This window comes from Plectropomus leopardus, chromosome 23 (assembly GCF_008729295.1).
Source record: "Plectropomus leopardus isolate mb chromosome 23, YSFRI_Pleo_2.0, whole genome shotgun sequence".
In the NCBI taxonomy this organism is placed as follows: Eukaryota; Metazoa; Chordata; class Actinopteri; order Perciformes; family Serranidae; genus Plectropomus; species Plectropomus leopardus.
The window spans coordinates 7,836,913-7,848,769 of NC_056485.1; the positions used below are offsets into that span (position 1 = coordinate 7,836,913).

At 40.2% G+C, this 11,857-nt stretch overlaps 1 protein-coding gene across 1 annotated transcript; it reads left to right on the top strand.

Annotated features, from left to right (window-relative positions):
- Nucleotides 1-233: 233 nt before the first annotated feature.
- batf2 (basic leucine zipper ATF-like transcription factor 2) lies at nt 234-8,628 on the top strand. The gene is made up of 3 exons (XM_042512778.1): nt 234-1,177; nt 2,957-3,076; nt 5,076-8,628. Exons 1-3 carry the CDS (start codon nt 1,100-1,102, stop codon nt 6,165-6,167), a joined length of 1,290 nt encoding a protein of 429 aa, XP_042368712.1. The 5' UTR covers nt 234-1,099; the 3' UTR covers nt 6,168-8,628.
- The last annotated feature ends 3,229 nt before the right edge of the window (nt 8,629-11,857 follow it).

The window sequence follows — 11,857 nt, forward strand, 5'->3', positions numbered from 1 at the left end:
CAGTGTCACGGTTTTATGAATTATTATTTCTATCAGTTACAATGATCCGTAAAGAAATGAAAACAGAAGGATTTTATTTAATTACAACAAACATTTTCTTATTTTAATTAAAACTTGAAACCAAAAGCATGTTAAAAAGTCTCCCTTTTGAAAATAACAAAAATAACCAATGTCATTCGTTTTTTAATTTTTAAAAAAAAATTTTTAATCTGGCAAGAAGATATTAAGTCATGTATATTGAAAGAATAACACCTTTTCTTTTAAGCGTAGTTACATCACATCCTGCAGAGTACCAGTAAACCCTGGTGGCTGCTTTGTGGGGGCTCGGCTTTTTATTTCCTGGCAGAAGCTTTTGAGAAATTCCCCTCACGTGAGGGAGGCATAACCTTCTTCAATAATATGGTCATTCCTCAGAGCTGTTCCTGTCCCTCCTCATCTTTACCATCCATTCATCATGATGCGTTCAATTAACCCAGAAAATTTGAGCTAATACAACGCTGTGTAATGGAACAGATTGACACAATCTGCATAACATTATATTATACTGAAAAAAACCCATAATTAATTAGACACTTGAAGAAGTTGCTTTTGTACTGGCCGATTTCTTAAATGTGTCTACTTTAAGCGCTTTATGTGCCGATACAGATATGGATACTAAAACTAACATCCTACACGTGAAGGCAGCACGGAACCCACCGCGCTTAACTATCAGCAGGTCAGTTTAAAAGAAAGCGAAACTGAAAGCAGCCTCGGCATCATGTTGCATCATTGGCAGCCTGATGCCAAACCTCATGCGCTCAAAAGCCACCAGACACACCGGCTGAGCACCTCACTCCGGGATACACATTTACAGAGCCAACAAGTCATCAAGCAATAAAGACATAGCATTGCCATTTCAGTCGCCTGCTTTTATTTTCATCCCGAGTCTTTCAAAGTTTTTTCCAAACTGCAGAGCCGCGCTGATTGTGCGTCCGCAAGACTTTGAATGGCAGCGGCTCCACTTGCCTGCGCGCAGCGCGGTTGATCCGGTCTCGGGGAAAGTGCATTTTACCGACAGTCACACAACCAACCGGCAGTCGGCTCTACTGTGGGGGGAAACATGTCCCCGTTATTCATGGAAACCAGCTACAACAGCCCTGGCTCGGTGTCAGCTGAAGACAGCAACCCTGCTGGATTGGTGAGCACTCCCCCTTGTTCATTATACAATATAGCACTGGCGTGGGATTTGTTTCAGCATTGTCGTTGGCACATATGAAATCAGGGGTTTGGTCAACTGTCAGAATTTTTTAAAACATAATTCCATGCGTTTTGGTGAAATTTTATGCATCAATTTGTACTTTTTCTGAAACAATTTATGGTGCAAATGTCTTTAATGTGATCAAAAATGAAAGCACTCAAATGCACATTTAAATTTTTTTTGGGGGGGGGTTCCCGTGACACCTATCAAACATCAGATAGACAATTATAAATGTGCTAAAATATGTTTAAACTATTTTTCCCTTGTTAAAGGGTTTTTTGGAGAGTATTTCCTTATCTGCTGTGAGGGTCCAAAGACAGAGAGATATTGTATGTTTAAAGCCCTTGAGGCTAATTATGATTTGTGATACTGGACTTTATAGATCAAATTGAAATGTAATTAAAATAACTATTTGTTCATCCCTTTGGGGCATGCTTTGTGATTAGGGAAACAATGAATTTTAACTTGACTAATCTGTAAAGCACTTTGGTTTGCATTTGGATATGAAATATGCCATATAAATATATTTGCTATGCCTTGCCTCCTGTACTAGAAATATTATATATCTCATGTATTTATTGCAGAAATTGTTATCTTAATAATGTTATATTGTTTTATTCCACTTTGATCTATGCAGTTCTTGTTTTTGTCATTTTCATAGTGCATTGTAACTTACTTTTTATGAAAAATATATCATCATATTCCTCTAAAATAAATCAAAACCCACTGTGTTGAGCACCTTATATAGAGTTTAAATCCATAAAATAGGACTGTTAGTAACATAATATGAATTTACCATAGAGGATATATGTCAGTGGGAATCCTGTTGGGTTAGTATTCGAGGCAAGTATGCTGTGATTGCAAAGTCCAAATCATTATTCTTGTCTCCCCCAGTTTTCTGTCACCGCTCAACTGTCCACTAGTGAATAATGGCAAAAATACGCCCAAAGTAATAATAATAAAAACAAAGTATGTCAGTCATCCAAAAAAAGGTTTTCAAAAGACTGAAAACAAAAAATTGTGATTCCAAGTTTTGCGCTCCTTTCTACCTTGTAATCTGCGGTGCTGTTAGAATAGTTGGCACCAGTGATTGTCACTTGGCTTCAGCCTAGACTCCTATTTCTGCCATCAGCATGTGGAGGCCGGGCTGCCATCCACCCATCCACTAATATGGATAAAGACAAAGTGCACCTAACTACATCTCATTTCTTTAAAATAAAGTCTTGAAAAGGGTATGCATCTCCTATAAGACTTCGTGCTCTTGTTCCTGTTGAGTCTGAGTGTCCTCACTGTTTGTCACTTTGGACAAACGTGTCAAATGCCAAATTAATGGAATCTTGTTTGAGTGTATGTGACCTACCATTTTGGAAAAACATTTAATAAAGACAATAATTAGTGCTTCCTGTCCCATTTGAACCAAACGGTGACTCAAGAAATCATTAAATGCAGCTTTTAAAGCTACAACAAAACTTCCTGTTTTAATTAAGAGACCACATGTAATTTCATGTGATAGCTTTAACTCATGACCCTATGACCTACGAAATCTTTCAGAACATAATGCAATATCAAAAAGTTATAAGGTCAGCCTTAAAAAATAGATCCGTCAAAAGGCAGCAGGGGATATCACAAGAGAAGTATGCCCTTGAAAAACTCACAAAGACTATACTGTAATTATTCCTAGATGAGTGTGTTGAACTGTGTTACATTTCATCTTTACAGGAGACAGAAGGAGAGGGACAGCAGATGGGAGACAGAGGGAGAAAAAGACAAGAGAAGAACAGAGACGCTGCGAGGCGGAGCCGCAGAAAACAAACGGAGAGAGCAGACGAACTTCATGAGGTTCGTAACGTTCATTCCTTATGCTCCTTACTCCTCCCTGTCACCATCAACAAGTGACTGACACTTTCTGTCTCCCTTTCAGTCACACACACACACACGCACACTCACTGTGTGACTAGTGGTGTGTGTGTGTGTGTGTGTGTGCGTTGTGTAATCTATCAACATGCTCACAGCCATTTCTTGTAAATACTCTGCTTTAGGAGAAGGGCTCTCACTCCCTCTGGTTTGCCCTCCCCTCCCTTTCCTTTCAGCTCTGCACACACACACACACACACACACACACACACACACACACACACACACACACACACACACACACACACACACATTATGAGCTTTCTTATCACTTTCTCAAAGGATTAAGTGAAGTGAAAGACGCCCTGACTCTCAACCTTCACTGCTGAAAACAGAATATGGATGTATTTCTTTTAAAATCCAAGAAAGTCAGATTCTACAAGAACGCTCTCGTTCCTCTGGAAAAAAGCAAAATGTTCTCTAAAGGACTTTTTGTCGTAGGGTTTTGCGTTTTCGGTTATACTTCTCTGTTTATTTTTTTCATCATGTGGTAGAGCAAAAATTACATTAAAAAATTGCTTGATGTTTTGCAAAACTGGACACTTCTACCATGCAGATTTGACAGAAGCATCATTCTTCTCCTAATTCTGCAAAAGGAAGTGAGTAGGTGTATTTTCCAAACGGTGAAACTATTACTTAAATGATCTAATCCTAAATCCTTATTACTTGTTTTAGTTTTAGACGGTTCTTTGTAGACACTTTTTTAAAAATTTCTCAATTTGTATAAAAAAGGTTTAACTTTGATTTTCATAAATTTGTCATAGGATTTATTACTCTCAGGCCAAGTATATGTTGCCATACACACTTATAAAATTTGTTTTATGACTCATTTTGGCAATATGAAAACCAAATCTGTTGTTCATAGTGCTGCACCTAACAACCATTTGAGACGTTTCTCCTTGACACTAATTACGGTCGACCCCATTGTTTTCCAACATCTTATCCTACCTGTTATAACTGGTTTTATGTAAGTGTGTGTTTACCGAATTTATGAATGGGCGTGTGTGTGTGTATCTTTTGGGTGGCAGGAGTCCAGACTTTCGCTTTCTCTCTCTTCTTCTCTTTCAGTTCTGCTCTCTGAAAATCCTTTAGGTTACTTTTGAAGAAGCATCGCTGCCACAAACCAGTTTAACTCACGAAACATACAGTGTCTGTGTCAGCAGTTCATGGTTTAAAGGGTCAGCGCACGTGATGCAATACCACTGCTACTCTGACTGTGACCTCTGTACTATGGGAAAATATACAAGAAATGTAATCTGACTGAGAGAAAACACCATTCCTCTAAGTGTTATCCAAGTCTGTACTTGTAGCCAGTAATGCTCAGTGGATATGAAAACTAGCTGCTATGGAAGATAAGTGTCCTCAGACTCCACTAAAACTTAATGAGGCCAGAAAAGCGAGATTTAGTTGATTGATTAACCAGGAGAAAACAATTCTAGAAACTAATTGTTTATTTATAAGCCACTTTTTGACTCTTTATTTTACAAGTGAAACTTACCCACTCTACATTGATCAGCAGGGGAACACCTTTTTTGCTCTCTCCACCGCCTACCCTCTTCTTTCGTGCTGAACTTGCAGTACTGTCACTTAAGAGCAATATTTCAGTTCTCCTTCGAGGTTCAGACTTTGGCAATTCCTCATCCGCTCTATGGCTGTTGTGCTTTCTATTGCAGCACTGGAGAAGACTCTTAAAGAAGAGTGTCATTAGTATTGCTTGGCTGTGGTGTTTCATCGCAGCACGGCTGTGATATTATGTGGGTGGGATGTCTTTTGATGTATGTCTGTAATCAGTTTTATGGCTGATGAGTGCCACTCTCAGGGATAATAAAGATAGACCTGACTCAACTTGACATTAACTCTTTCTTATGTCTGTCCCTCCCTTATCCGTCATACCCTATATTCCTGTTTCCCCTCTTTTCCGTAGGAGCTTCAGGGTCTGGAGCGATCAAATTCAGCCCTTAAAAAGGAGATTGCTGCATTGAAAAAAGACCTCCACCTCTATATGACGGCTCTGGAGCGGCACAAGCCTTTCTGTTGCCTCAAAGCCAGCTCCGGTTCAACAACTTGTGCCTCAGTTTCCCCTTCAGCTGACTGTCAGCGTGGCCCCAGCCCTCCTGGAGTCCCTCCTCAGACCTTAAGCTCCACGTTAGCTCCTGCCCCTTCAGTCTCTACCTCCTTACCCTCCAGTCTTCAAACTAGAGACTGTGTTGAAGGCGCACATCTCTCATCTTCAACTACTCCAACAACTAAAACATTAGCCTCACCCATTTGCTCATCTGCTGAACTCTTCACCCTCTCGAGCCCTGTAACTTCTCCATACTCTGTCTCTTTCTCTGCAGTCCCGGCCCCTCACTCTTTGTTTAGCGATTCTCTAATCACGTCAAGGCCGACAAATGTTCCGCCTGTCTGCACCAGCTCTGTTTCAAACCCTGTACCCTCCAGCTCTTTTGCCGCAGCTGCTGAGCCTCAATCTGCGCAAGGCACTATCAATGAAAGCTCTTCAATACCAGCAAACGCTTGCTTCCCCCCTCTTCATTCCAGTGCACTGGATGCGTTTCTAATGAAAGACTCCTTTCTAACTGCTTCATCTAATGAAGGGCACCCTTATTCCCAATTAGGTGCACAAGAGGCAGCTCTAGTATCGCAGGTTTGTCCAGTGAATGTCCCCCAGCTTCAACCAGGTCAGTTCAGCAAAAATCCAATTATTTCAAGTCCATCTCTTTTACCGCCAGCTCTTGAAGACCCTGCTCCTCAGCCCCTCTTAGTGCCTTCTCCTGCTTCTGTTTTTGCCTCGCCGTCAAGTTATAGTGGACAACTCAATTCTGAGTCTCTGCTTTCCCTGCTCACTGTCCCGAGTCCCCTCAATGTGTCTCAGACTACCTCCAGCAGTTTTGATGGTCCTCTCTCTCAACATCCGCCCCTACTGCCAACTTTAGGGGATCCTTCAAGAGATCTTTCCCTTTCTGAGCTCCTGGAGGTCAATGACTGGATACTGAGTGGGACTAGTCATGAGTAGCACTACAATAGTAAAGGAAGAAGACTTTCTTTGTGCCAAAATGTTTTTATAATTTATATATTTCTGTATTTTGAGCAATCAAACTCTGCTGAGCAGCTTAAGCAATAACGAGTGCAAGCCAACAAAGTTGTCTGTACGACATCAGAAAATGAACCAAGGGTGAAACGAACATCCAGGCTGTTCATATTCATCTTTCTGCTACTTAAAGGGACACCATTGTGATTTAGTGTTGAGCTTCCATAAAGTGTGGGACTCACAAGGGCCAAATTAAGACAAAATGGTTCAAGCCAATGCAGCAGAAGCAGAGATATCCCAGGTTTTAGTGTCCGTGTTGGTCGAGCTCCAGAAAACACTTGACCCTCCACTTCCCATAATGCAACTGATAGAGTGCTGCAGGCATGACATTTTTTGTAGACTGACATGAAAGTTTGAGTCACCCTGATTCCTTTGTCGAAAAACGATGGGATTTTTATTTTGGATTTTGGATTATTGCAGAAAATAAAGTCTGCCGCAACCAAATTTAAGGATACTTACCAGTTTTGATCAGCAAAATAATCTTAACAAATGAACACCACTTTAATGATTTTTCAGGCATAAATGCGATCACCAGCATTAAAAAAAGAAACTAACTTTAGACTATAAATGTACTGCACTGCAGTCGCATGACTTAGGCATCGCCACTAAGGTGAGGCTGTAAAGTCATGTTTGGTGTGGCTTGGTTTGATGACATTTTGTAGTCTCATTTAGCCAACTACCTTTTTAAGACACATAAAGCTTCAAAATTCACAAGTGGAGTTTTGACTGACGTATTTTATATCACAAAACAAAACGTTCAAGTATCTTAAGCTTGTGTTTTAACTACAGACCTTATTGCAGGCATCCAATCAAAAACTCATTCAAAAAACCCATTCACTTCAAGACGAGGGAACAGGCAGTGCTAAAATGCTAAGATGTAGGACTCATTTCTGCAGCACTCTGTAGCATCTTTTGGTATGATGCTGTTAAATGCTTATGTCTTTTTAACACAGTTTGTTAATGCAGTTGTCCTGTTCTAAGTTGTAGCATCATATCATCAGGGGTTATTTTCTCAGATTCGTCAGTGCTTCCCAAGAACCACAGATGACATAATGCAGTGGTTTTCACAAGCTAGGTATATTTCCCATGATGAGTAAACCAAACGTCATGCCCAAAATTTTTGAGATTTCCAGAGACTGGAGTCCAACTTCACTGGATAACAGACAAAACCTCTGTACAATAAATTAGCTACTTGTGAGTCTGCAGTTTATAAGCTACTACTGATGAAATCGAATCAACTATGCAGTGAAATCCAGCAGCACGATGTTTTTAAGTTTGAACAAATCAGCTCGGCAGGTGTTGTCTCTTCCTTAATCCAGAGACTAGACACAGAAAAACTGACTCAACATTTGAAAGTTTGACTTGTAATTTTAGTTGGGGTGGAGTGCTCACTTCCTCGCAACTTAAGGGAAATGTCATTAGGCGAAATTTCCATCTGTGGCAGGAGCTGCCTGTGTGAACACACCAAGTGCCAAACCACACGGCCAAGGCCCTTAGTTTTGATTTAACACAAGGAAACTTTATTACGTCTTATTTATTTCTTACCTCTTTTAAAATACATAAACACAGGCAAATCACCTCAATCTCACATATTTTGCTGCTACTGATAACCAAATACTGTTAATTTTCTGATTTTTAATTTAGGATTTTTTAAAAGCTATGATTATTTATTTTTTTTACATTTAAGATGATAAAATAGATCTATTTTCTTCTTCACTTCAAATAGCACAATCACATTATTTCTACTTTAAATACGCTTACATATGATTCCTTATAATTAAAGTCTTTTACCAGCCTTTGCTTGCAAGGGTGGATCAGCAACCAGACAAAGTTGGCAGCTGTCCCCCAAACACCTTCACTTACGGTCCCCAGAGTCCCCACATTGAATGTGTGTCTTTTGGGTTGTGGTAATTTGATTAATTGCATATTGTAAATAGTTTGTGTATCAATATTATTTATTGGACTTATCCACCAATATCAAATTGACAAATGTGTGCTTAACTGAACCTCAAAAAGACTGTCTCATAGGAGCCACAGCTCATTTTTTTCCTGGGGCCCACTAGTGGTTAAATCTAGACGCGATTACATGGACAATTTATGTCCCTTGTTGTTTCATATCAAATGTGTCAAATGAGAGAATCATTTGGCTTCCTCTCCCTGTAACTGACAGTTAGAGAAGCGTGGGGCTGCTCACACCTGTTGTATTAAATTACTGCTGCAAGGAAATTAAAATGACGATACTGTTTATTCACAGAATGATTTATGTAGATTGTTCTGCTTTATATACACTATATATGTAGCTTTATAGGATATATGTGAGTGTTTACTCCACATTGAAGTATGTGATTTAGTGTGAGGCTTTATGTGTGTGTGTGTGTGTGTGTGTGTGAGTTACTTTGTATTTATTGTGCTTTGGATTAATAGGATTATGCTGTAATACTGGTTGCAATAGAAGATTTAATTGCAAATAAAAGTGTTTTCTTAAAACAATTTTATTTCACTTTTGTTCAATTCACAATTCTGATCTTTACATATTATAGTATTATAATATGTAAATACAATTAAAGGTCCAGTGTGTAGGATTTAGGGGGCTATATTGGGAGAAATGGAATCTAACAAATGTTTTCTTTAGTGTATAGTCACATAAAATTAAGAACTGTTGTGTTTTTATCACCTTAGAATGAATCATTTATATCTACAGGGAACGGGTCCTTTTCCAAGGAGTCCACACCATGCCTTGCACCACCATGTTACTACAGGAGCCTAGAACGGACAAACCAAACATGGGCTCTAGATGGTAAGAAACCTCCTCAGCAATGACAACTGAAGGAATTCTAACTGGGACAATCTTGCCAACTTTACCTTGAACGTGAAACTTCATAACCTCTGTAAGCAAATTATTTTTCTTACAATTGAAAATTGAATTTAATGGCAATTTATTACAATTCACAAAGTTTTTGCTGCTACTGCCTAATTTGATTTGATATGACATGTGCCTTGTCACGGTCCCCAGAGGACGAATCTTAACGACTTTGGTGATCCCGACTTTTCTTTTAGCACTACGATGAGGTCAAAATTTGGGAGATCTTAGCACATTTATACCCCCTTTTCATCAAAATGAGTGCATGCATGCAGGTTTTTTTAAACAAGGGTAAACTCACTAAATATAAGCTACAGACTACTTTCCCATTGCCAGTAGAGTGGAGCTGTGTACATGGCTCTGCAGCACACAGGTATGCCTCTCTGGGTGTGTGTTTTTCTTTAGTGTTTCCATCTGAAATCACTGAAAGGCCAGAGCAGGTTAGTAAACAGTAGAAAGCAGCGTGGTCTGTGAAAACTTTGCAATGGTAACGGTTAAGGAGCTAAAATTAGCGCGTTTACCCGGGTGTTGTATTTCCATCAATGCTAATTGTAGCCATAGGCGATAAATACCTGAGTCATGCAGAGAGAGTTGACCCGAGTGTGAATGCTGATTGTACACTTTCTTATTGCATTAAAAAGGCATATGTTCGTGGGTGTTAGGTGTTTCTTTTTGAGGGGGGGCAGCATGGGAGAATTGCCTTTTAAGCATTTGACTTTAAGTGTCTCCATGTCTACAGCCTAACAACTCCACTAGTTAACAGATTATACAGTCTTTTAATACAATTTAGGCACACATTACTAGACTGAATATAGAATTGAGAAGATTTTTGATGGACTTGCTCACTGTTATAGAGTGCAGTGCAATAACAGAGCACTGTTAACCAGCATGTTTCTAAATGTCAGGCCAGTATTAACAGCCTCTGGTGATAGCAAATGAGATGCAGACCAGCAGTGCTCCCAGCCACTTACCGGACTGCCGGTCCCCCCCGGTATTTTTCCCAGAAGGCAACCGGCTGAGCTCATCTGCGACACAACACAGAGGAGGTGGGGAGGAGGGGGAGGAGGAAAAGGGGGCGCAGGCGCGTGGTATTACGCACGCCCTTGTACTGAATACAAGATTATAATGCTGGAGTGTGTTGATGGTGAGAGGAACAGTAAGAGGGGTTCAAGGCTGGCAGCGCAAATACACACCAGTAAATCACATTCACCGCGAGCCTAGGTGGGACTTTGAGAGGCAGATGAAAGCGCGTGGATAATTGAGCTTGAGTGCGCGAGCGTGTGTGTGTGTGTGTGTGTGTGTGTGTGTGTGTGTGTGTGTGTGTGCGTGTGTTTGTGTGTGTTTGCGCGAGAGAAAGAGAACAAGTGGATTAGTGAAGACAAGAACAATGGCTGGGACTTGATCCTCAAAGCCAACTACAACACCTCGTGCATGCGCAATCAACACACGCACGCGCCCACCTCAAATTGGACGCGAGGAAAATGGGGAGCGGGAGGGGAGGAGTGGGGGAGGCGGGGAGTCAGACAGAAACAGTGATGAGCGTCAAAGCAGTGCGCTGCTGGAGAACAGAGGGGAATATTTTATAACAGGATGAGACTACAGCCAGAGGTTTGGCAGAGGTGATGCAGTGGCAGCAGAGGAGCGCGAGGCACTAATGACGCATCTGTTTAAAATTAACCGGGTTTAAGAGGCAGCCAGGCCACATAAATAAACGCAAATAAATAAATAAATCTATCCTATAGCGTCATCCGCATTGAGGAGCCTCACTCCTCTCTCTCCTTGCACCACCTTTAGGCTGAGGAACCAACAGCAAGACTGTCGGAGTGAGATAAGTCAGCTTCCGGGCGCAGATGTCAAAATAAAAGCTTAATTCATGCTCCTGCATTTACATTTTCTCAAAGGAGCAGGTAAACTGTGGCGTCCACCAATCCTGAGATGGGTGTCTAGTTTGAATATAAAAATAATGTTATATGGTACAACTTCCTTATTTTCAAAAGGTTGATCAAATCGTGTTTTTTTGACATTTTTATTTATTTTTTATTTTTAGCAAATCTAAAAATAAAGAGAAATATGTGCAAATTAATGCAAATTCAGCATATGGAGAACATAACAAATTCCCTCATTCTTTCTCCGCTGATGTCCACCGGCTCTTGGCAGATGACCTTGACCTCTTTTCAGTCAATACTCAAGGAAGCATTTGTTCAAAGTTTATATAATATAATTTATTTGTAACAAATCTTACTTTGTCTTTACCTGACCCTTCAAAAGAAGACCTCCAGGTGTAGCTGTTTTGTCGTCGAAAGACTGCTGAATCTGCCTTGCAATCTTTTCTGTCTGAATTTAGAGATCAGCATTTTGATACATCTTGCTGTCTTTTACTGCCGAGACGCTGACTTCTGACATTTTTAAAAAGATTGGAGTTCTGACTTTCTACTCCTTTCTTTGATGTCTGCCTGCAAGCCAGCACCTCACATCAAAAGATGTCTTTCCTTCAGCTCTTATGAAATCATCTGATATCAATAAAACCTAAAACTGCAGACCCACATTTACCCTGTCCTTGGATATTTTAAGTTTACAGTGCTGGCTTACATGTTGTTTTCCTACATTTAGCCCGTTTTAAAAATTCACATTCACTGTCAGTAGAAATAAGTTTACAGCACCCGAGTTGTATTTGCACAAATAGACTGAATATATGTTAAAGGGAAAGATACAATCTGTAATTCAGGCTAACAGACAAATGTTTGAGACCCTTATC